Source organism: Somniosus microcephalus, chromosome 20 (assembly GCF_052327205.1).
Source record: "Somniosus microcephalus isolate GS21.2 chromosome 20, FLI_Smic_1.0, whole genome shotgun sequence".
Lineage (NCBI taxonomy): Eukaryota > Metazoa > Chordata > Chondrichthyes > Squaliformes > Somniosidae > Somniosus > Somniosus microcephalus.
Window position 1 is genome coordinate 47,586,618 of NC_141006.1, and position 27,086 is coordinate 47,613,703.

A 27,086-nucleotide genomic window follows, 5' to 3' on the forward strand; every position below is an offset into this window, starting at 1 on the left:
ATGCCAGAATATTACCCCCAATCCCGTGATTTTTTATCTTAAGCAATAATCTTTTGTGTGGCACCTTGTCAAATGCCTTTTGGAAGTCTAAATACACTACGTCCAGTGGTTCCCCTTTATCCACCCTATATGTTACTTCCTCAAAGAACTCCAGCAAATTTGTCAAACATGACTTCCCCTTCATAAAACCATGCTGACTTTGTCCTATTAAATTATGATTATCCAAATGTCCTGTTACTGTCTCCTTAATAATGGACTCCAAAATTTTACCTACCACAGATGTTAGGCTAACCGGTCTATAGTTTCCAGCCTTCTGTCTACTGCCCTTTTTAAATAAGGGTGTGACATTAGCAGTTTTCCAGTCTGCCGGGACCTTTGCTGAGTCCAGGGAGTTTTGGAAAATTATTACCAATGCATCCACAATCCCTACCGCCACTTCCCTCAAGACCCTAGGATGTAAGCCATCAGGTCCAGGTGATTTATCCGCCTTGAGTCCCATTATTTTACCGAGTACCACTTCCTTAGTGATTTTGATCGCGTTTAGCTCCTCCCCCCCCTTTAGCCCCCTGTTTGTCCAGTGTTGGGATATTCTTAGTGTCTTCTACTGTAAAGACTGATATAAAATATTCATTGTGTTTTTGCCATCTCCATATTTCCCACCATTAATTTCCCAGTCTCATCCTCTAAGGGACCAACATTTACTTTAGCCACCCTTTTTCTTTTTATATAACTATAAAAACTCTTACTATCTGTTTTTATATTTTTTGCTAATTTACTTTCATAACCTATCTTCCCTTTCTTAATCAATCTTTTTGTTATTTTTTGCTGTCTTTTAAAGTTTTCCCAATCCTCTATCCTCCCACTAGATTTGGCTACCTTTATATGCCCTTGTTTTTAGTCGAATACTATCCTTAATTTCTTTACTTAGCCACGGATGGCTGTCTTTTCTTTTACACCCTTTTCTTCTCAGTGGAATATATATTTTTTGGAAGTTGTAAAATAACTCCTTAAATGTACACCACTGATCATGTATCGTCTTACCCTTTAATCTATTTTCCCAATCCACTCTACTCAATTCCGCTCTCATACCTTCATAGTTTCCTTTATTCAAGCTTAGCACGCTTGTTTGAGATCCAACCTTCTCACCCTCTAATTGAATATGGAATTCAACCATGTTATGGTCACTCATTCCAAGGGGATCCTTTACTAGGACATTTTTAATTAATCCTGTCTCGTTACACAGGACCAGATCTAAGGTTGCTTGCCCCCTGGTCGGTTCCGTTACATACTGCTCAAGAAACCCATCCCTAATACACTCAATGAACTCATCCTCAAGGCAGCCCTGCCCAATTGATTTTTCCAATTAATATGATAGTTAAAATCCCCCATAATTATAGATGTTCCCTTATTACAAGCCTCAACGATTTCCTGATTGATACTCCGTCCAACAGAGTTGCCACTGTTCGGAGGCCTATAGACTATGCCCACTAGTGCATTTTTCCCCTTTATTATTCCTTATCTCCACCCAAACTGTTTCGTTTCATTATCCTGATCTTTTGACCCAATATCATTTCTCTGTATTACAGTGATTCCTTCCTTTATTAACATAGCCACCCCACCTCCCCTTCCTTCCTGCCTGTCCTTCCTGATCGTTAAATAACCTGGTATGTTTAATTCCCAGGCATTGTCACCTTGCAGCCATGTTTCTGTAATGGCCACAAGATCATACCCCTATGTAGTTATTTGTGCCATTAACTCGTCTATTTTGTTACGAATGCTACGTGCATTCAGATAAAGAACTTTCAAATATGTTTTGTGACACTTCGTTCCTGCTTTTGCCCTTTTTATTATTTTACCTTTTACTCCATACCTTTTGCCCCTTCCTGACACGCTCTGGTTTTTAATTTCCCCACTGCTACCTAAGTCTATGACCTTCTCTGTTGTCATTTTTATTATTTCCTCTCTAGGAACCTCCCCCCCCCACTAGTTAGTTTGAAGCCCTCTCTACAGCCCTAGTTATATGATCCGCCCGGACTCTAGTCCCAGCACTGGCCAAGTGAAGCCCGTCCCAACGGAACAGCTCCCTCCTGCCCCAGTACTGGTGCCAGTGTCCCAGGAAGCAAAAGCCATTTCTCCCACACCAGTCTTTGAGCCACGCATTTAACTCTCTAATTTTATTTGTCCCAGCCAAATTCGCTCGTGGCTCAGGTAATAATCCAGAGATTATTACCCTTGTGGTTCTGCTTTTTAATTTGGCCCCTAGCTGCTCAAACTCCCTCAGCAGAACCTCCTTCCTTGTCCTATCTATGTCGTTGGTACCAACATGGACCATGACAACTGGATCCTCCCCCTCCCACTCCAAGTTTCTGTCCAGTCCAGAGGAGTTGTCCTTAACCCTGGCACCGGGCAGGCAACACAGCCTTCGGGACTCTCGCTCTCGGCTGCAAAGAACTCTATCTACCCCCCTAACGATACTGTCCCCTACCACTACAACATTTCTTTTAACTCCCCCCACTTGAATGGCCCCCCGCTCCACGGTGCTGTGGCCAGGTTGCTCATCCTCTCCGCAGTCCCTATTCCCATCCTCACAGGGAGTAAGAGCCTCGAACCTGTTCGACAAGTGCAAGGGCTGCGGCTCCTTCAACACTACCTCCTGGATCCCCGTACCTGCCTCACTTCTAGTCACACCATCCTGACCCTGGCCACGGACTACATCTGAATTAATTAATCTAATTGGTGTGACTACCTCGTGATACACAGAGTCCAGGTAACTCTCCCCCTCCCTGATGTGTCTCAGTGTTTGAAGCTCGGACTCCAGCTCTTCAACACGGAGCCGGAATTCCTCGAGCAGCCAACACTTACTGCAAATGTGATCACCGTGAGCATCAATGGTGTCCATCAGCTCCCACATATTGCAGCAGCAACACATCACCTGATCTCCCATTCTATGTAATTAATTAAATTTGATATTTTTAAATACCCTCTGTCCTGATTCTAGATGATGAATATCGCACCTTAGAAACTATAAACCAAAGAGATTTAAGCTTAAAAAGGGAGAAATACTTACCAACCAATCACTTACCCGCTTTCTGGTGACGTCACACTTGGATTACTTTTTACCTCTCTCCTTCCCTCCGAGTTCCCAGACTGGAGACTGGTAAACCTTACCTGGTCTCTGGGACTTTTATAGCCCCGCTGCTGCCGCTGAATTCCCGCCGATGCTGTGAGGCCTTACCTGGTCTCTGGGACTTTTATAGCCCCGCTGCTGCCGCTGAGTTCCCGCCGACGCTATGAAGCCTTACCTGGTCTCTGGGACTTTTATAGCCCCGCTGCTGCCGCTGAAACAACCTTCTCTGAACTGCTTCCAACGCATTTACATCCTTCCTTAAATAAGGAGACCAATACTGTACACAGTACTCCAGATGTGGTCTCACCAATGCCCTGTATAACTGAAGCATAACTTCCCTACTTTTGTATTCAATTCCCCTCGCAATAAACAATAGCATTCTATTAGCTTTCCTAATTACTTGCTGACATAATAAAGACTCACTACGCACTTGGTTGAACATAAAGCAAGGCTTTGATCGACTTGTAACAAAACATGGAGGTCTAGTTAGTAGTCACTAGCTTCCTGTTTCCAGATTGTCTCTGGCCAAGTTGGGCCCACGCCCGAGTATTTATACTCCTCGGATGGCGCCCTCAGCTGGCCGTCCAGTAGTACTTCCTGAGTTAATTCTTGTAGTAGTTGCGATTTATGACATTCTTCCTCCCTAAAAGGTTTGGAAGTTCAGTCTTTCTTTAACGGACTAGGCAGACCAAAAATAGCCGTAGTCGTTTAGCTTTCTGCTTGTGACCGGAAGGCACGTCTCCCCGGATCGTGTCCTGGTCCCTGGGTCGCTTGGTCCGTACCGGTAAGTTGGTAGAGTCCGCGTCATCTTGATCATCCTGTGGAGGACTGGGAATATCATGACTCCGGGTGCGGGTCCCCACAGGCGCAGAGCTGGCCTCATCCTAGGTTGTAGCCGGAGATTGTCCGGCGTCCTGGTTTCGGGTGGCCATCCTGAGTTGATCCAGTAGCACTGCCGGCAGATCCCTCCATGTCCCAGGTAGGGCGTCATCTTCATAAGGGTGCGGAGTGTTGACATCATCGTCGTGGGATCCTTCATCATTCAGGCCCGTGTGACCGGTTGGGCAGGGAGCCAGATCTCTGAGCGAGACGGTGGACTCCCGGCCATCAGGGTACCGCACGTGCGCATACGTGGGGTTTACTTCCGTTAACTCCACCTCGTCAACGAGAGGGTCGTTCTTGGCAGACCGGACAAACCTCCGGAGTAGCACAGGGCCTGGAGCCACCAACCATGATGGTAGAGATGTCCCATGTGTAGAGCGACGCCGGAACTTGAAGAATCGCTCATGAGGCGTGATATTAGTGGATGTGGAGAGAAGAGACCTGATAGAGTGTAACACGTCGGGGAGCACAGTTTCCCACTGCTGGTCTGGTAGGTTGTGTGACCTCAGTGCCAGACGGACAGCGTTCCAGATGATGGCATTGTATCGTTCAACCTGTCCGTTGTCGATTGGGTGATATGGTGTCGTCTTACTCGAGGCGATTCCCCGTTGGGAGAGATAACCTTTAAGTTCACTCGACATAAAGGAGGGACCCCGATCTGTGTGGATAAAATTGGCCGTCCCACAAAGGGAAAAGACCTGATCGAGGCATTTAATTACCGTAGAGGTAAGCATATTAGGACAGGGGAAGGCAAAGGGAAAGCGTGAATACTCGTCTACCATCGTAAGTAGGTAGGTGTTCCGCGTCGACGAAGGCAGTGGCCCATTAAAGTCTATGCTGAGCCTCTGCATAGGCTGCATTGCATGTATGAGTAAGCCATCTGATGGGCGGAAGAATTGTTGTTTCAATTCTGCACAAATCCCACAGGAGGAGCATGTTTTCTTTACGTCCTCTGTTGTGAATGGCAGATTTTTGGAGCGCACAAAGTGCAACATACAGGTAACGCCAGGATGGCATAAGTCCATATGCAGATCCGCCAGAGTCGACGTTGACATTGAAGAGCAAAATGCCCGTGTGAAGGTATCTGGGGCCACATTCTGTTTGCCGGGTCGGTAACGGATAGTATATCCAAAGGCGGCCAGCTCCATCCTCCAGAGTTGAATTTTATTATTTTTGACCTTCGTGCGCTTCCGGTTATCCAACATGAAGGCCATGGAGCACTGGTCAATTATGAGCGTGAAATGCCGCCGAGCAAGAAAATGACTCCATTGGCGTACAGCCTCGATGATGGCTGTAGCCTCCTTCTCGACGGGGGGGGGTAATGGAGCTCGCTACCCTGCAAGGTTCTGGATAGGAATGCCACGGGTCGACCACCTTGATTCAAGGTAGCCGAGATCGCCACCTCCGATGCATCGCATTCGACCACAAAAGGAAGGTTTTCGTCAATTGAGTGAAGCGTGGCTTTCTCCAGCTGTCGTTTGAGGAGGTTGAAGGCAGAAATAGCCGTTGCTTCCAATGGAAAAGACTTTGCATGAAGCAGGGGCTGTATTTTATCGGAGAAGTGAGGTATCCACTTTGCGTAATAAGCAAACATGCCAAGTGCCCGACGAAGAGAGCCGAGATTTGTAGGGGGAGGGAGCTCCTGAAGTGGACAAAGTCGCTCTGGGTCCGGTTTAATAACACCATTGCCCACCCAGTAGCCAAGAATGTTCACTGATGGCACCGATTTCACCGATTTGGATTCGTTTAATGTTAAGTGGCGACGACGGAGAACCTCAAAAAACCTCTGAAGATTGGCGTCCTGCTCCTTTTGATCATGGCCGGCAATAGTGATATTGTCTAAATATGGAAAGGTATCCGTCAAGTTCTCTTGCCGGACTAGGCCATCCATTGCCCGTTGGAAGACGGCCACCCCATTGGTGACCCCAAATGGAAGGCGACGAAACTGATAAAGCCGACCATTGGCCTCAAAGGCCGTATACTTTTTGTCAGAGTCTTTCAGCGATAACTGATGGTACGCACTCTTTAAATCGAAGGTTGAAAATACCTTGTATTTGGCAAGGTTGTTGACCATGTCATCTATGCGTGGTAGCGGGTAGGCATCCAGATCGGTATATTGATTAATAGTCTGCGAATAATCAATACACAGACGTTTCTTATGTTGTTTTAAAGGGTTTTTCACAACGACGACTTGAGCCCGCCAGGGAGATGAACACGGCTCGATAATACCATCAGCTAAAAGGCGAGAGATTTCTGCCTCGATAAATGCTCGGTCATCTTGGCTAAAGCACCGCGATTTGGTGGCTATGGGTTTACAGCTGGGGGAGAGATTGGCAAACAGGGAGGGCTCACCGAGTAAGGCCGCCGAGAGCGCACAAAACGGCACCTTAGAAATGGTAAGCTCCGGCTTCGACCCTCCAAACTCAAAAGTGAGTCTTTTGTGCTGCTTCTGGAAGTCCTGTCCCAGAAGCACATCGCTGCATAAGTTTTCGAGTACTCCGAGCCGGGTGGAGAGATAAGTGTGGCCATTGAGGATGAGGTTGACAAGACAGAAGCCAGAAGAATTGGTGGTCAGAGTCGTCAGAGCCATTGCAATCTCCCTGTCCGAGGGATAAATGCGCAGTTTTAGCCTGCTGACAGCCCGCTTACTAATGAAGCTGTCAGAGCTGCAGGAGTCGATTAGCGTGCTCAGTGTGCCTATTTACTGAAACCTTCGTGGCTGCATGGGACAAACTTTGGGGAAAAACAGCTGTGATGGGAGGAGGGGCAATTTTTCCTTCGGCAGCTGTAGCCTTAGCAGTGGTTCTTGGGGGAGGAGCAGCTCCATAGATAGCAGCTGTGAAGCTAACAGGAGCTCTCGACCGGTATGCTTTAGAGGAGCGGCCTTTCTTGTTAGCAGAGGCCCATGACTGGCATACCTTGGAAAAGTGTCCTTTCTTGCTGCAATGATTGCAGGTCGCATTACGAGCCGGGCAAAATTTTCTGTAATGGAACGTACCTCCACAAAAGAAACACTTTCTTCCTGATTGCCAGGATGCTGCTAGGGCAGGGTCGTCATCAGCGAAGGCCTCTAGGGTAGGGTCGTCGCCCATTAGAGTAGAGTCATCATCAGCGGGGGCATCTACCCGAGACCTATCGAAAGACTCATTAAAGGTGATAGCCACCGCCCGTGCACGTGGTGGGAGATAAGTGTCTGCATTCTTCTTGGCTAAGTCCAGGGAACACGCCTGGTCATAAGCAGCCCGTAAATTGAGGGTTTTATTTTCCAGCAGGCGCTGACGTATAAAAGGGGATACAATCCCATTGATAAAGGAATCGCGGATTAGTTCCTCTTGATACTGTTCAGCTGTAACCGGTTGAAGGTTACAATCTTTGCTGAGCCTGCGAAGTTTCTGGAGGAATTCATCGAGTGATTCCCCAGGCTGCTGCCGAGTTGTGGCCAGTAGGTGTCGAGCAAAGATTTCATTTGGGGACTTGACGTATAGCTGCTGTAAAATTTGGATAGCAGCGTCGTAGTCTATACAGTCCTCAATATAATCATACACATGAGGGGATACGTAGTTACTAAGCATTCGTAACTTATTAAGGGCATCCGCCCCACATTCTTCAAGAAAGTTGCTAAAGGTACGAAACCAATGCTTCCATACCTTCGCTGCCGCAGGTGCATTCGGGTCCAGGACAAGACGAGCGGGTCTAAGGACTTTTTCCATGATTGATCAGTTTCTTGCCCAAGTTCCTTTCTGCGGTTCGAGTTGCAGCTGGTTGTTCCGAATCACCCAAAGCGTGGAGACGATAACAAGTCGATTAAATTGACATAATAAAGACTCACTATGCACTTGGTTGAACATAAAGCAAGGCTTTAATCGACTTGTAACAAAACATGGAGGTCTAGTTAGTAGTCACTAGCTTCCTGTTTCCAGATTGTCTCTGGCCAAGCTGGGCCCACGCCCGAGTATTTATACTCCTCGGACGGCGCCCTCAGCTGGCCGTCCAGTAGTACTTCCTGAGTTACTTCTTGTAGAAGTTGCGATTTATGACACTTGCTGTACCTGCATACTAACCTTTTGCGATTCATGCACTCGGACACCCAGATCCCTCTGCATCTCCGAGCTCTGCAATCGCTCACCATTTAGATAATATGCTTTTTTATTCTTCCTGCCAAAATGGACAACTTCACATTTTCCCACATTATACTCCATTTGCCAGATCTTTGCCCACTCACTTAAGCTATCTATATCCCTTTGTAGCCTCCTTATGTCCTGTTCACAATTTACTTTCCTACCTATCTTTGTGTCATCAGCAAATTTAGCAACCATACCTTCGGTCCCTTCATCTAAGTCATTTATATAAATTGTAAAAAGTTGAGGCCCCAGCACTGATCCCTGTGGCACACCACTCGTTACATCTTGCAACCAGAAAATGACCCATTTATGCCTACTCTCTGTTTCCTGTTAGCTAGCCAATCTTCTACCCATGCCAATATGTTACCCCCTACATCATGAGCTTTTATTTTCCGCAATAACCTTTGATGTGGCACCTTATCAAATGCCTTCTGGAAATCTAAGTGCACTACATCCACCGGTTCCCTTTTATCCACAGCACTTGTTACTTCCTCAAAGAACTCCAATAAATTGGTTAAACATGATTTCCCTTTCACAAAACCATGTTAAGGACATAAGAAATAGCAGCAGGAGTAGGCCATTCGAGCCTGCTCCGCCATTCAGTGAGATCATGGCTGATTTTCTGCCTCAACTCCATTCACCGGCCCTATCGCCATATCCCTTGATGCCCTTACTAGTCAGAAATCTATTGATTTCTGTTTTGAATATACCCAATGACTGAGCCTCCACAGCCCTCTGGGGTAGAGAATTCCAAAGATTCACCACCCTCTGAGTGAAGAAATTTCTTCTCATCTCAGTCCTGAATGGCCTACCCTTTATCTTGAGGCTGTGGCCCCTGGTTCCAGCCAAGGGAAACATTTTCCCAGCATCCATCCTATCAAGCCCTGTAATAATTTTGTATGCTTCAATGAGATCCCCTCTCATTCTTCTGAATTCAAGAGAATACAGGCCTAGTTTACGCGATCTCTTCTCATATGACAGTCCCGCCATCCTAGGAATCAATCTCGTGAACCTTTGTTGCACTCCCTCTATGGCAAGTATATCCTTCCTTAGGTAAGGACACAGTACTCCAGGTGTGGTCTCACCAAGGCCCTATATAATTGGAGTAAGACTTCTTTACTCCTGTACTCAAATCCTCTTGTAATGAAGGCCAGTATACCATTTGCTTTCCTAATGGCTTGCTGCACATTCACTTTCAGTGACTCATGTACAAGGACACCCAGGTCCCTTTGAGCATCTGCATTCCCCAATCTTTCACCATTTAGGAAATACTCTGCCTTTCTGTTTTTTCTACCAAAGTGGATAACTTCACATTTATCCACATTATGTTCCATCTGCCATGTTCTCGCCCACTCACTGAGCCTGTCGAGATCCCCTTGAAGCATCTTCGCATCCTCTTCGCAAATGACACTGCCACCTAGCTTTGTATCATCGGCAAATTTGGAAATGTTACATTTAGTCCCCCTCATCCAAATCGTTGATATAGATTATGAATAGCTGGGGCCCAAGCACCGATCCTTGCGGTACCCCACTAATCACAGCCTTACATCCTGAAAAAGACCCGTTTATCCCTACTCTTTGTTTTCTGTCTGTTAACCAATTCTCAATCCATGCTAGTATATTACCCCCAATTCCATGTGCCCTTATTTTGTTCACCAACCTCTTGTGTGGGATCTTATCGGAGGCCTTCTGAAAATCCAGATACGCCACATCTACCGGTTCCCCTTTGTCTACTCCACTAGTTACATCCTCAAAGAACTTCAATAGGTTTGTCAAACAGGATTTCCCTTTCATAAATCCATGTTGACTCTGCCCAATCTTACTATTAGTTTCTAAGTGCCCAGTTATTGCATCCTTTATAATGGATTCCAGCATTTTCCAGCATGACTCTTAGCCTCACATTAGTTGTAACAGGTCTGTAGTTCCCCGTTTTCTCTCTCCCTCCATTCTTAAATAGCGGGGCTACATTTGCTATCCTCCAATCTGCAGGAACCGATCCAGAATCTATAGAATTTTGGAAGATGACAACCAATGCGTCCACTATTCCAATGGCCACCTCTTTCAAAACCCTAGGATGTAGGTCATCCAGTCCTTGGGATTTATCGACTTTTAGTCCCATTAATTTTGCTAGTACTGTTTTTTTGCTAATAATTTCTTTAAGTTCCTCATTCTCGTCACACCCTTGGCTTTCTCGTATTTCGGGAGGTTTTTTGCATTTTCCTCCGTGAAGACAGAAACAAAGTATTTATTTAATTTCCATTATAAATTCTCCCATCTCTGACCGTAAAGGACCTACATTTACCTTCGCCAGTCTTTTCCTTTTCACATGCCTATAGAAGCTTTTACAATCCATTTTTATATTTTTCGCTAGTTTGTGGTCATATTCCATTTTCCCTTTATCAATTTCTTGGTCCCCCTTTGCTGATTTCTAAAAAGATCCCAATCCTCAGGCTGACCGCTTTTTCTGGCAACTTTATAAGCTTCCTCCTTTTGACTTAATACTAGCTTTAATTTCTTTTGTTAGCCATGGTTGGATCACTTTTCCTTTTGGGTTTTTAAGCCCTAGAGGAATATATGTTTGTTGCAAATTATGGTTTATTTCCTTGAATGTTAGCCATTGTATGTCCACCTTCATACCTTTTAGTATAGTCTCCCAATCTACCATGGCCAACTTGTCCCTCATACCCTTGTAGTTTCCTGTTTAGATTGAAGACCTTAGTTTCAGATTGGACTACATCACTCTCAAACCTAATGTAAAATTCAATCATATTATGGTCACTTGTCCCTAAAGGCCCCTTTACCACAAGATTATTGATTAGCCCTTTCTCATTACACAGTACCAGATCCAGAATAGCCTGTTCCCTGGTTGGTTCCTCCACATACTGATCCAGGAAACCATCTCGCATGCATTCCAAGAATTCGTCTTCCACACCATTAGTGGTAATTTGATTTGCCCAGTTAATATGTAGATTAAAGTCCCCCATGATTACTGTATTGCCCTTGTTACATGGACTTCTAATCTCTTGATTGATACTGTGCCCTACATTACCATTACTGTTTGGTGGCCTATACACAACTCCCACCAATGTTTTCCGCCCTTTGCTGTTTCTTAGCTCCACCCAAACTGATTCCAGTTCTACATCACGATCTGCCAAGCCAAGATCTTTTGGCCTAGAAATTCAGTGACCTGCGCCACCCGTTAGCGCCCAAAGAGGGCACTTAGTGGGTTTAGCGCCACTGGCCACACCTCCCGCTAAATTTAGCGGGGCGCTAATGGCGGCGCTAGCCGTTAGCGCTGCGCCGCCACCGATGACGTCATCGGTGTGCGCAGCGCCCCGCTACCGCCCCGATCGCCAAATTTGGTAGCGCCCCCTGCTTTAACGCCGGTCGCAATTTGCGACCGGTTCAGCCGCCTGCCGGCACCTCTTCACGCCGCTGTCCCTGGCCTCCTGAGCACCCCCCCCCCACACCCCCACGTTGTGCCGGCTGTGTCCCAAGAGCCCGGCACTTCTCCTTGGTGCCGGGCTCTTTTGCCGGCACTCGCGATCGCCGATCGCGCTGCAGCAGGCCCCTCCCCTTTAAGAAGGGGAGGAAGGCCTGCAGTACCACAGCGCGCCGTGCCGCAGCATGTGGCGCAGCACGTTGCGCTGCAATTTTCAGTTGCAGTGCCCCAAGATGGATGCGGGGTGCCTCGAGTAGTGCCGTGCTTCAGTTTGGGGCGCTGAAACTGAATTTCCAGTGGGCGCTCGCGACTCCTTCCGGGGCGGTACTTCCGGCGCCCTGGCGAGTTGGGGCGCCAGTGAATTTCTAGGCCTTTATCTCTACCGTACCGATCTCATCCCTTATTAACAGTGCTACGCCACCTCCTTTTCCTTTTTGTCTGTCCTTCCTGAATGTTGAGTACCCTGGAACATTCAGTTCCCAGCTTTGGTTACCCTGCAACCATGTCTCTGTAATGGCAATTACATCATACCCATTTATTTCTATTAGTGCCATTAATTCATCCACCTTGTTGCGAATGCTACGTGCATTTAGAGAAAGTACCTTCAACTATGCCTGTTTAATATTTTTCTGCACTGACCCTCTTTACTGTTGGCCTTTTGTTTCTGCTCACTAGTTTTGCTGACTACTTTTCCAACTTGCACTTCCAGCTTTGTTTCTCTCCATTCTGGGCCCACACTTAGGTTCCCAGTCCCCTGACAAACTAGTTTAAATCCTTCCCAACAGCACTAGCAAACCCCCCTGCGAGGATATTGGTCCCGTTTCTGCCGAGGTGTAACCCGTCCAGCTTGTACTGGTCCCACCTTCCCCAGAATCGGTCCCAATGCCTCAGGAATTTAAATCCCTCCCTCCTACACCATCTCTCCAGCCACGCATTCATCTGGTCTATTCTCCTATTTCTGATTTCGCTAGCACGTGGCACTGGGAGTAACCCTGAGATTACTACCTTTTTGAGGTCCTGCTTTTTAATTTATTTCCTAGCTCCTGTTGATTCTGCCTGATTACCTTGAACTTTTCGAAGTGCCCTGCTATAACGTCTTTAATAAGAGCTTCCAACATCTTCCCTATGACGGATGTTAAGCTAACTGGCCTGTAGTTTCCTGCTTTCTGTCTCCCTCCCTTTTTGAATAAAGGAGTTACATTCGCTATTTTCCAATCTAATGGAACCTTCCCCAAATCTAGGGAATTTTGGAAAATTAAAACCAATGCATCAACTATCTCACTAAGCCCTAGGATGAAGTCCATCAGGACCCGGGGAGTTGTCAGCCTGCAGCTCCAACAATTTGCTCAGTACCACTTCCCTGGTGATTGTAATTATCTGAGTTCCTCCCTCCCTTCCATTTCCTGATTTACAGCTATTTCTGGGATGTTACTTGTATCCTCTATAGTGAAGACCGATGCAAAATACCTGTTCAATTCAACTGCCATCTCCTTATTTTCCTTTATTAATTCCTCAGACTCACTTTTTATAGGACCAATGCTTACTTTGTTGACTTTTCTTTTTAAAATATCTATAGAAACTCTTACTATCTGTTTTTATATGTCTAGCTAGCTTTCTCTCGTACTCTAATTTTTCTCCCCTTATTAATCTTTTAGTCATTCTTTGCTGCTTTTTATATTCTGTCCAATCTTCTGACCTGCCACCCATCTGTGTGCAATTATATGTTTTTTCTTTAAGTTTGATACTATCTTTAACTTTTTTAGTTAACCATGGATGGCGGGTCCTCCCCTTGGAATTTTTCTTTCTCGTTGGAATGTATATATTCTCTGTATTCTGAAATATCCCCTTAAATGTCTGCCACTGCAACTCTATTGACCTATCCATTAACCTAATTTGCCAGTTCACTTTAGCTAGCTCTGCTTTCATGCCCTCATAATTGCCCTTATTTAAGTTTAAAATACTGGTCTTGAACTCTTCTCTCCCTCAAACTGAATGTAAAATTCAATGCTACCTAGGGGTGCCTTCACTCTGAGGTTGTTAATTAATCCTATCTCGATGCATAATACTAGACCTAGTATAGCCTGCTCTCTGGTTGGCTCCAGAACGTGCTGTTCTAAGAAACTATCCCGAAAACATTCTATAAACTCCTCATCTAGGCTACCATTGGCCATGGGCCATTGCTGATTCATTTGCAGTGCAATGCAATACAAAGCCTAGAAAGTCTATAGATACCAGTAGGCGGTTCATGAAACTGGCAACCAACCAACAAATGCACTTAAATAAAAACAGAAAATGCTGGAAATACTCAGCAGGTCTTCAGCATCTGTGGAGAGAGAAACAGAGTTAACGTTTCAGGTTGATGACCCTTCGTCAGAATGACCAAGGGTCATCGACCTGAAACGTTAACTCTGTTTCTCTTTCCACAGATGCTGCCTGACCTCAGTATTTCCATCATTTTCTGTTTTTATTTCAGATTTCCAGCATCTGCAGTATTTTGCTTTTGTATCAACAAATGTACTTCTTCAAAGAAATGATGATACAAAGCTAGGTGGGACAATAAGCTGTGAGGAGAACACAAAGGGCTCGATTTTCACTGTGCCGTGGAGTCGGGATTGGAGGCGTGCGGGGGGGTTAAATTCCCGAAATCGGGGGTCCCGACACCATCCCGCCCCCAACCCGGCTCCATGCCAGTTTCAAAGGAGGCGGGTACCCGCCCCGTACTGGGACCCGCTTACCCGAGGCAGGAAGGGATTAGTGCCAATTAACTGCCTGTTAACGGGCAGTTAACAGGCAGTTTTTAGCCTAATCCCTATTTTGAAGCTTGAACTGTGGGATTCCCGATGGCTCCAAACCACGCCAAGTTGGAGGAGTCAGGCCGTCGGGTTGAAGGGCTTAGAGGGGTCGAGGTGTCGGTGTTCAGGTGAGTGATGTGTGCATGAGTGCAGAGGTAAGTGTGTTTGGTGTGATTAAGGAAGTGTAAATTACCTTTCCTTACCTTTTCAGCCTTCCTTCCTTTAGATTCGGGGAGTCTCTCATCTCACCGGCACAGAAAGCAGAATGGCTGCGATCTGTCAAAAGTGACAGCCTGCAGCTTTCTGTGCAGGAGAGATTTCTAACTGAGTCTGTGGAGAAGGATTCATATTAGAAGTAAGACTGTGTTTGACAGCTTCAAACAGCTGTGAAACACCGATATTTCATCTGTCAAAACGTCTTGACAGATGAAATTTCAGTCTGTGACGTCACCTGTTGCCGGGTGGCCCTTAATTGGCCTGCTGAGCCCGCTGGGCGGGCTCAACAAGGTCAATCAAGTTAAAATCGCGTGGATTGGCCGCATCTCGATGGAGGCGGGACTACTACCCTGATTAGTTGTAGTCCCGCCTCCAACCCGACTCCTGAATGAAAATCCAGCCCAAAGAGTCTGCAAGGGGATATAGATAGACTTAGTGAGTGGGCAGTAAGGTGGCAGATGGAGTATAATGTAGGGAAATGTGAGGTTATTCACTTTGGTAGGAAGAATAGAAAAACAGAATATTTTAAAAATGGTGAGAATCTTTCAAATGTTGGTGTTCAGAGAGATTTGGGTGTCCTCGTGCAAGAAACACAGAAAGCTAGCATGCAGGTACAACAAGCAATAAGGAAGGCAAATGGCATGTTGGCCTTTATTGCAAGGGGGTTGGAGTATAAGAGTAAGGAAGTCTTGCTACAATTGTACAGGGCCTTGGTGAGACCACACATGGAGTACTGTGCACAGTTTTGGTCTCCTTATCTAAGGAAGGATATACTTGCCTTGAAGATTCACCAGATTGATTCCTGGGGTGAGAGGGCTGTCCTATGATGAGAGATTATGTAGAATGGGCCTATACTCTGGCGTTTAGAAGAATGAGAGGTGATCTCATTGAAACATACAATATTCTGAAGGGGATTGACAGGGTAGATGCTGAGAGGTTGTTTCCCCTGGCTGGAGTGTCTAGAACTAGGGAGCATAGTCTTCGGATAAGGGGTAGCCCATTTAAGACCAAGATGAGGAGGAATTTCTTCACTCAGAGGGTTGTGAATGCTGAGTCTTGAATATATTCAAGGCTGAGATAAATAGATTTTTGGACTCTAGGTGAATCAAGTGATATGAAGATCGGGCGGGAAAGTGGAGTTGAGGTCGATGATCAGCCATGATCTTATTGAATGGCGGAGCAGGCTCGATGGGCCCTATGGCCTACTCCTGCTCTTCTTTCTTATGTTCTTATGAATCCCTTGGAAGGAGTAATAGTAAAAGGTGCAACACATCTGAAACAAAATAGAACATCATGGGGCAGCACCAGGGCAAACTTTACTGACATCATTCATGCACCATTTCACCGATCATTATAATTAAAATCTTGCGTCTGAGTGCACTTTCTGTCTGCACTACTTGCTGTCACACTTTTCATGTCAACTTCTCATTATAAATTCATGTGCCCACATTTCAAATGAGTTTTGCCTATGTAAACTTGCCAGGCTGTAATGACATTATCTAGCTGCTGTCTGCCCAGTCTCTGAACAGCTTCACAGAGCCTCGGAAAATTTCCAGAGCTGTATCTGCCATTAATATATTCAAAAAATGCAGCTCTTTTTTTCAAATGTAGTAATATTTTCAAGTAAATGTGACTATAACTGGGACCATCTCAGATTTTGTTGGTGACTTACTGCAGCCATTCTGTCTCCTTTATAAGCGCAAATGCATAAACGGATGCTCATGCACCCAGAATGTCAAAGGCATTGCCGTGGTTCCTCTTTTAACCCTCTGTTATAAAAGAGATGGAAATGCATGTATTTCTTTCAGAAAGAGAAGGGAAATTTCCCTCATCTAATTTAGAGATTTTCTGTCATTTGCCGAAATGTCAAGTCATTGCTGTGTTTCCTTCATTGTGCTGTAGGTGAAAAGTACGAGGTTCATGCAGGAACAGAATGCACTCCGAGTGTTGTCGTTCATATCTGTGAGAGCGAAAATGAAGAGGAAGGTGCAGTTAAGCTGCCAAAACAAAAAATTGTTCAAACGAAACGACCAGATAGTGTACCAACAGTGAAGAAATGAGCGTCCTGTCTGCCTGCCTCCTGTGACCATATCATTTACTGCAGCAACAATTCAACGGCTGTCTCTTTTTTTCTTAAGGACTGTTTATCCTTCGTCTTAAAAAAGAAAGTAGTAATTTAGGTGATTGCCTAATAAAAGAACAACTGTAAGGACTCCTTTTTTTGTGGCTTTGAAGCTTTATTCCATCTTCACACAGATTGTTCAGGCCTCACCAGGCACTAAATTAAAACTATAAGTGATGTTGGCTGATAGGGGAACAAAATTGCAGGATGGTTTGTGGATTGCTTCATCCTCCTCCAAAAAGCTTCAAATCCATAAAATTGTTTTCCAGCTTCAGTGTTCAATCAAAGCTCTATTTCAGCCCTTTTCAGATGTGTGATATGTAAACGTTGCTATTGTCTCATACTGCAGTGTTATCACTTCTCGTGTGTGTGTGTGTGTGTGTGTGTGTGTGTGTGTGTATATGTGTTTTGTATGTTGTTTTGAACAAATACTGACCATATAAGAGGGAAGTGAAACCTCTGGCATCTATATACTTGTGACACTTCTAGCTTATTATGTTCTGAGAGAAAGAGACTGACAGATGTGAAGCATTCTTCACCCACATCTTTCCCCACCTCCCCATTCTCTCTTTTCCCACCCTCCCCAAGCAATGGTGAGGTGAAATATATATAATGCAGCTTACTTTTGCAGTGGAAAAATTCCAGACTTTGTGCAGTTTGTGCTTGCATGTCTTTTGTCTGAGTCTTTTATAAAGTCAGTTTACTGGCTGAAACAAAACCGAAAAAGCTGCAAGGGCACAGCAGCAGGTCAGTCAGCATCTGTGGAGAGAACAGTCATTGTTTCAGGCTTGTTACCCCTTTTCAAAACTTAGTTCACAGGTTGAGCCTAGTTAGTGTCACTCTGTTAATGAGGAGGGACTAGTGAATTCCCATCCATTCAATCATGTTTGCTTAACGATAATGATTTCAGACAAGTGATTTGTCATGGTGTGACATCCTACAACAAATTCCACTAATTTCTACAGTTGTCCAATGTGACTTAATTTGTTGCCTGAGTATTGCAATTTTGCATAAAAGTTTCTAGAGCTAATGAGCAGATCTGGAGGATAACAAATTACTTGCTACAACAAACCACTTGCTCGAGCAATGATTTAAATGAAGAGAAGCATATGCTTGCTGTTGGGTAGTTTCTGCTGAATTATCTTTAATAACCTCTGATAGTCATTTATTGCATTAAAAATTAATTGTCCAATAATTTGAATTAAATAACACAGCAAAGTAGAATTTCAGGCTGAAAAATTTGAATTAGCAGATAAAATTTGAATTAAGCAATTTTGAATTAAGGGTAGACTAGCACATTTGCTTCGTAATATTCAAAATCCCTATACAGTTTACAGAACTTGTATTTTGCAAATTTTGCGATAAATATGACTTGGATTTAGGAGAACATATAACCTGTAGAACTATGATTTACACAATATTCTGACTGAAATTAAAAATCTGTTACAGTATTTATGTACCTGTAATAGTATCTCTATAAATGCAGGTTCTTTTCATCATAGTCCTCAAAGGGTTAAGTAGAACCCTTTGTTACTGAACTAAGATTTCAGATTGAGTTAGATGTACAGTAGGTTTATGTCTTAAACCTAATTGTAACAGAGATTTTTAAACTGTGAACCTGATTTTGTTTAAGGGTGACTGCATAATCCAGACCGAGATTCTTGTACTATGCCCCATAATGGTCTAACCTGCAAGTGTAGAGGTTTAAACTGCTCTTCTGAAATTTAAATCACTGTTAAAGTTTTTGATTTTGACCATGACGTTGAATGAATATTTGAACTATTCAGATAGCCAGTTTGCACAAGCCTTTACAAGGCTACATTGTTAGATGTTCAGTTTCCTGATCCATAAGGGCATGTAAAGCAGCCTCCGGTTTTCTCTGCAGCCCCTTTATTTTTTTCAATCCGTCCTGCTAACTTTCCCACTTTTCATAGGAATCTCCTGCCCAAGGATTGCAATTTCATACCTTTCATTCAGGGCCTGGTTCTGGCAGAAAAGAGCCGCTTTGTTCTGGGTTGGATTTGTTTTCGCATGCCTGTGTCATCCCACCAGTGGGGAGCATGCATGCGCAGAAATTTCATCACGAGGACCACAGTGGCTTCAACTCAACCAGACGTCCAGGGCAGAAAAGCCGCAACAAAGAAAATGCCAGCACTGATTTTAGAAAAACTTGAGGATAACCCACACTGGAGGACTAGCCGTTTTCTGTTTGAAGAAAGATATTTGGTTTTTTAATGACTGTGCCACTCCAACTATGGTCCTGTGTAGGCTGTTTGCTGGGCGATGCGGCAGACAGCATAGACTAGGACAGCACCTTTCCCTCAAAAGAGCACTGCTGCAGCAGAGCTCATCACCACCATTCACTGTGGTAGCCCCCCATGGTCAAGTAGCCTAACCGTCACTATTGACAACTTCAATTCTATTAACAAAAATTAAGTTTAATATTCTCTTGTCTATACATTTATTTTAGAAAAGTGTCCTATTTTGTGGAATATAAAATTTTCTTGTGTGTTCCTATATTTTGGAGCAAATTTACCTTGCATCCCCAGAAAATCTGCTTTCACCATCAAGAAAATTGGCTTGGAACCAGGACAGGTTGGCTATAAATAAATTACATTAATCATAAACTGAAATGAGATATGTAGTTATCAATAAGGTCGGTTGGTCAGCATTTCTCCATTTTGGCCAGTTATTCCTATCTAGATAGATTGTCACTATAAAACAGTATTGCAGGGAAACATGCAGGTAAAGAATTGTTCAAAGTAAACATGGTCAATATCTGAACAAAATGGGCAGCAAACCTCGAGCAATTTAAATAATACATTGAATTTATCCGTGCAATAGACTGTCCCCTGGTCATTGGGTGACCTGCTGTCAGGGATATGCTAGTGCTGCTTTAGCGCTAGCTATGAGGAGGTGCATGTGAGCAGCTTGGAGTGACTGTATGGGCATGTGCTTGGCCTTTAAACCCCACAAAACGAGGCTAAGATCAGTAATGTGTGGATGATTGCAGGCACATCCTAACACAAGCTGCACACTAGGCCCAATGGGCTGCAATGCATTGTGCTACTGATTTATCATAATTCCAAAAAGTTAAATTTGAAGTAATTTGCAGCAGATTACAAGGCCGAATTACATGATCTGGATTGATTTATCTCTGAAACTAGAAACAACTAATGTTCTTTGCACTTAGGAAAGTGGGATACCCCTTAACTAAAATAGAAATCTAGGGAAAAATTGGCAACTAAAACTGATAAATGTTATTAATTGTAACAACTTTATTTTTGTATTTTGTTTTTCTCTTTGTTCTTTCCTGCAGGAACCTATCCTCTTTGTTTGAAAGTATGTGACAATATATCCTGTTGTTTCGCCTTCAGGAGTCACTCTTGAGTAGTGCAGGAAGGAACTCGCCCCCTTTACAGACATGTCAATACTAGAAAATCTTTATTATAATGAATAACTGCACACAGTTCTTTTAACTGTTTCCTTGTCAAAGTAAACTTTGTTGTACAAATAAATGAAAGCTTTAATCTATTTCTCATCCCTCCCCAAGAGTCTCTTAGTTTGATGACGTCTGGCTAATTCTGCAAAACAAGGATTGTCACGAATCATGATATTGTGTGATCCTATGGCTGAATATTGTAATGTAGAATCAGAGGAACACATGGAGGTTGGTGTCCAAGTATTCCCAGACATGTTATTTGTTTCTGACAGAGCAAAATGTACAAGAGACAGTAACCGACCGGTGTGGCAATCTTCACAATAACGCTACCTCAGACATAATCCCAGTTTATAGGTGCATATCATTAATTGGGTTCTCAGAAAACCAATATAGTCTCATTTTCTTCCCAAAATAGGAAATTAGAACTTTTTTTAAATTGCTGTAATGGTGAGATCATCTGACTTGTCTTCAGTCATGTGCCCTACTGGCTGATCACATGGTGGCAGGAAGGAGGAGAATGTGTGGTAATTTATGTTGGGGACAAAACTGGGGGGGTGGGGGGATAAATTCTAAAAATTATCAGGCAAGAGTTAAAGGATGCACCTAAATTTGTCTTTTTTTTAAATAACCATTCCATAGAAAATACAGTAATGAGAATTCTTATACTTGTGTATCAGTGGGAGCACTAGAGGGCAGTGCATCAATGCACCTTAATGAGCTGCTTCATATGCGTAGTCACTGCCCTATTCTGAAGAGGAATGAAAAAAAAAACTCTGCTTCATGGGCAAACCTAATTCACCAAATTTCCCTAAACCAAGCGTGTTTTTAAATAACATCTATTGTGTTTGAAATAATCTTGTAATATACTTTTAAAGTGGTTTGGGACCTTGGGTAGATCATCTATGCACTAAGTCATGTTTGGTCCGTAGCCATCGATTTATCCTTTGTCTCAAAATATTACAGTCTTGGAATCTACATTCGAGTTCAAATAGAATGGAGTTCCAGTACAGAGTACTTTGTGTGGGAAAACAATTATACAAAAATGTGAACGAGGAACAGAATGACAAAAATGTCATTAATTTCAACACATCAACTTAGGGACCAACCTCCTTTATCTGTTTCTATACTGACCTCGCTGATGCTGTACCAGAATTGTTAAGTGATGTGTAAGATGCATTTTTCAAAATGTAAACTCAGTCATAAAATATGGATTTGTTGTACTAAAACACATTAAGATAGAACAAATTCTGACAACTCTGAGCAAAACCAGAGTACAGACAGAGGGGTACTGGCAGACTTTAAAATATTAAATGACTTGGCAACCCTTGAAGTGAGAATTAAACCTCCCCATTCTCAAATCCTGCCCCAATTTAAAACAAAACTTTTAAACTCCCACTACTTGATCAGGTAAAAATATGCTGTGAATATTATTGTTAAGCAGCAGATCTAAATTAATAATTATACGCTCCATTTATACCAATCATGTTTAGGAATGTCACATTTTATTCGGGTCTGATAATTGTTTAATAAGATGTCATACAGTATTGTAACAATTGGCGATTTGCAGATTTATACAATGACCCAAATTGAGCATAAATACTTAATTTTTCTGAGTCCCTTCTCCATTGTTGTTGCAGATAAAATGACAATTATTATGACTGGGGGCAGGACATAATTGATTGTAATGTATGGATTTTTTTCATTATGATCTATCTGTGATTCTTCTCACATTGAGGACAGGTGTGATCGATAATTCCATGCATCCTCCATTGTTTCCAATAGCAGTAGCCAATTAACCTAATAGACAGCATAGCTTTAGTTTTATAACCAATTGTGTTTGTCATGCATGAGTGCATGTCTGCTATGTAAAATTAAGTGGAAATAATCATCATTGCTGTCAGTGAGCAGTATAATTGTGCTGCTGCTGTCTGGTATCACAACACAGGCTCTAACCACCTTGACTATCTAACTAAATGGATGTAATAGTTCCCATTTAAGGAAGAAAATTTGATGAAGCTATAATAAATATTGATGCAATTTTCAGGCTGTAACTGGCAGATTTTGCTTATTTTTCAGAAGTGCGTGCAAGTGTGCAATTATGCCATCTTTGAGTATTCTGATGCTTAAGTCACTTCAGTAATCTTTGGAATAATCAGTCATTCACTGCAGCATATTCCTGGACTGCAGCTGAACACATTGGTGAAAAATACAATACACGTATGTGAATTATATAACCATCTATAGCTTGCCTGGGATTCTAGGAATTACTCCTTCTTCATGTATTCTCCAGTGTTCCCAATAGCAGTAGCCAATTAGCCTAATAGACAGCGTAGTTTTAGTTTTATAACAAATTGTGTTTATCGTGTATGGAATGCATGAATAAAGGGAAAATCTCAGATGGCGGAGAGTCCCTGGTATGAGTAGATAAAATGGTCATGTTGTTTAAACTTGTTCTGCATCTTTCATCTTTCACAAACAACACCAGAAACTTGCCATTACTGCTAAGAGGTCCTTATATTTACTTTAGATAACTTTTTTTTCAATACACACATGTATAATAGATATCAGGTATTTCTTGTACTTTTTTGTTAAATTACATAAAGTGCACCTTGATCACTGTTATTAGGTTGTAGGTTTTTTAAAATAAAATTTAAACCTTCAATTTCTGGCATTTGACATATTGTGCATTTATTTTGGATTTAGCACAATTCCCTATGAATCGGACAGACTCTTATATGAGCACCAATTCCAACCTAGTGTTTACATATATATCCTGCCAGGAAAGTGGTGAAACTGGGAAGAGGTAAGGCCAGTGGTTGGGAATTACTAATGGACCAGAAGTAATTGTAGGTACAATAGGTATCTGTACTGGATTTGAACAAGCAATGCAGAAGGCACAGGTGCAGAACCAGTATAGCTATTCCAAATGTGATCTTGAGATTGTAACACAATCACTATTGTTCAGGTTTGGACTAGACTTTTGTCATACTGGCAGACCTATGCTGTTGGATATTGTGTAAAACATGGACTGGCATAACTGGACTGGTACATTTTGGTACTGGTCAATCTGTACTGCTATTCATTGCTATCTTTGTGAGATTTTGTTCCAGCAATTATGTAATAAAGAAAACAAGTGTTATTGTGATATGCCTACATGTTCCACAATAAGATTATAAAGCCTTGTCTTGTCAACACTTAACCTGTTTGTGCACTGCTTACAGACTTCTCATCGAATCAATCTGATCAGCATGCTGCTGTAGATAAATAAATGATCACTAATATTATAAGTATGTATTCATTGCTAAAACTTTTTTTTAATTTCAGCAATGCATGTTTTTGTACAAAAGCTAGTCTATTCCTATAGAAAAGATAGTCTATTCCTGGTTGCAGCCATGTTTTATTTGGTTTTCATGAAAATAGCTGTTGGCATTTAAACTTGTACACAAAGAAAGCATTTCTCAGTAAAGGTTAAACATAGGACCAAAAAGACTCAACCTGCCATTTTGAAAACAATATAGGTTTGAGCTAAGTCAGCACATTAGTAAGATAATATGTTTCTTTGATGCCCTTATTGGGATTAATTTAAATTACTAGGTGTAGGCACTAGGTTTCAGGATCAAATAGGTTCTTTTCTTAGATGAGCCATAAGAAGACATTTTCCAAAGGCCAGTTGTAAATAAAGCCTATTTTCTAGGCTTCCAAACCTCCCCACCCCCATGGTAAAATGAACTGCATGGAGTCGCCATGCAATTCCCAGATTCAAACTACAATTTGTATCAAGTTGACCGATTAGCAGCTAGGAGTAGCAGATAAATTGGCACAATTGAGCCCCAGGAAGGCTTAGAAAGGCAAAAAGAAACGGGTAGGATTCCTGTTCCTGATTGAATTGCAGTGAACACTTCACGGTGCATGTGCGTGGATTTTGAGAGAACAGGACGGGATACTCTCCACAAGCTCATACCCTGTCGCGACTATCTTGCCTCACGTGAGGAATGGCCACCTAGGCATCAGAGGGCTGCTATCATCATCGAATCATAGAATAGTACAGCACAGAAGGAAGCCATTCGGCCCATCGAGTGTGTGTCGACTTTCGCAGAGCAATCCAGTTAGTCCCACTCCCCCGCTCTTTCCCCATATCCATGCAATTCTTCAGGTATTTATCCAATTCCCTTTTGAAGGCTACTATTGAACCTGTATCCACCACCCTATCAGGCAGTGCATTCCAAATCCTAACCACTCATTGTGTAAAAAAGCTTTTTCTCATGTCTCCTCTGTTTTCACCTTAAATCTGTGCCCTCTCGTTATCAACCCTTCAGCCATTGAAAACAGTTTATCTTTATTTACTCTAAACTATTCATGACTTTAAACACTTCTATCAAATCTCCTGTCTATCCATGTAGCTCTCATCCCTGGAACCATTCTAATAAATCTCTTCTGTACCTTCTCCAAAGCCTTCACATCCTTCCTAAAGCATATGCCCAGAATTGGACACAATACTGGGGCCCGAGTGTTTTATATAGGTTTAGCATAACATCCTGGCTTTTGTAGACCAGGATCCCATATGCTTTGTTAACCTGTCCTGCCACCTTCAGAAATTTGTGCACAATCATCCCCAGGTCTCTCTTCTTGCACTCCCTTTAAAATTGTACCATTTAGCATGTATTGTCTCCTCATTCTTCCCACCAAAATGTATCACCTCACACTTTTCTGCGTTTAATTTCATCAGCCATGTTTACACCCATTCCACCAGCAGACATATATTCCAGCAAGGGTCAAAGCCTCCTCATCATTTAACCACTTCATTGTTAATGTTGCTAAATTTAATTAGAGTTACTGTTGTCATTTTTTATTGCAGTGAAAACTGAGCATTTGTGGTCACTGCCTTTTGCCATACTTGTCATATCTTGCAATAAGTCACATCAAGAGGAATCTGCTTAGACTGTTCACAAGTTACATTCCCAGAAGCAAGACTATTACAATATAAGTTGAAAGCTTTTATTATCTTAATTGGAGGTCTATCAGGCATTCCGTTACTATGGAATTTGTCGTTTGTAGCAGGTAGCGTACTGTTAAAGAAAGGGGAACCGTTACTATTGTTTCTTGATATCACATGTTCTTTGTAAATCTGCAGCACGAAGCCAAGTACAGATATCGGGCAACAACATTCTACATGTTGTCTATACCCCTCAAATCATAAGGTCTTCTCATGACAAGCCTGGGAACTAAAATTATAGGATCCTTACAGTGGAAAGGCACAGTTCTATAGCCAACCATCAGGCGAAATAGCACCATATTGCTCTAATGTATTTCTTCAATGAGAAACCAGTAACAAAAAAATCCGCTAACATTGCTGTTCGAAAACAAACCTGTCAATCACTGATGCAGTTTTTTTTTAAGTGGATTACAAACCAAGACACGGCATAAAGTACAAGTGAGTGTATATAATTTATATTAGGACGAAGTTTAGCCATTGATGAATGAAAAGTTGTGGGTTTATTGGGGAGACTAGCACATGGAATGTTTTGGTATGAGGGGAAGTTGAAAAATGGTATGCTGAAATGCAAATAAATACAAACTTCCTTGTTCATTACTATTTGATTGCAGGTATGTAAATTTAGTTTGTAATAAATGCTTTTTCCTACATCTGCTAATGGAGAATTGGGGATGAATTTAAAATAATGTTTAGCTATCCTAAATTGGTTTAGAATTATCATTCATGATTCCTAGATGTTCATGTGGCTCAATGTGCCATACCAAGTTTTTCTTCCCCCTTTTATAAGTTATTTTATCGCACATTAGGCTTCAGGTACCGCACACCATTCACAAAGTGAGGAGCCAAATAGGCAGTCTCTTTTTGGCCACAGCAAATGCAAATGCAGTTCCAAAGTGGTTGCTATGAGATTCACAAGAGAAACACAGATTAACTTGCTCTCATCTAGGAAGCTGTTACATAAAGAATCAAAGAGAGGATTCTGCATCCCACTGCTCCATGTAGTGTACTAATACTGTACCATCAGGCCACCTTGATGCAGGTGCTTTTTTTTTTCTCCTTCCAATTTTCCCTCTGACTTTTCCCTCCTACACTTCATCTTGCTGCAGGAAAATTGGCATTTGGGTGAGCTACTAGTACCTTGGCCAAGTAACTATTCTAATTGAGCCTGGTCAGTACGTGTCAATGGAATATTCAGTAGTCAGGATAGCAATCAGGGGTAGGAACCATTGTCTGTTCCTTTTTAGCTCCCTCGCCAGGGGATGGAAAAGCCATTTTTAGCACCATTACTGCCATCCCATCTAATTGGCTAATGTAGAGCATGGATCAAAGGTCGAGCCCGCGACCTCCTTAGTCTGCATGACGAAGTACCACCCCACGCGGTGTACTTATGCACGAAGCAGCAAGGAAGTTGCAACATTAAAGTTTTAAGAATTATTGTTATAGAAAGTTTTTTGCTGGTGAGTCAAAAAATAATCCAGTGTAGTAGCCACTTTAAATTTGAATACAGAAATATTACCAAAGGAAATCCATCCTATTGAATGAATCTGATAAATTGTATCAGTACTGTATTGTAATCACTGTTAATGAATGAATGAATTACTATATTATATGCTGTTTAATGCACCTAATTTTTAATTGATTAAAAAGAATGGTTATCTTAAATTGCAAGTAAAGGTGTTTCATTTTAATATTTTCATAGAGAACTACAGATCCAAACTAACTTGCTCAACATTGCTGGTTTTGAATTCTTTACCACAGTACAATACTATATTTCTTCCTAACTAGCAGTGTGCCTCATTTATTTTACTATGTGTTCCACTCCTAGTGCAACTACCCAAACATATTCCAGTTGTTGTAAAACCTCAGCTATAACATCAACTAAGTGGCATTGCATATTTGGAGTGTGTCTAACATATTGGTAACAAAACACTTAACTAGGACTGGATAAA

General features: G+C 42.6%; 1 protein-coding gene across 3 annotated transcripts in view; it reads left to right on the forward strand.

Moving 5' to 3' along the window:
* Positions 1–26,799, forward strand: part of LOC147103205 (calcipressin-3-like) — a 165,848-nt gene extending 139,049 nt beyond the window's left edge. For all 3 annotated transcript variants that reach the window (XM_085962628.1, XM_085962626.1, XM_085962627.1), the window contains one exon: positions 16,483–26,799. In XM_085962628.1, coding sequence (XP_085818754.1) covers positions 16,483–16,640 — 158 coding nt within the window. In that variant the 3' untranslated portion in view covers positions 16,641–26,799. The remainder of the gene's footprint in view (positions 1–16,482) is intronic.
* The last annotated feature ends 287 nt before the right edge of the window (positions 26,800–27,086 follow it).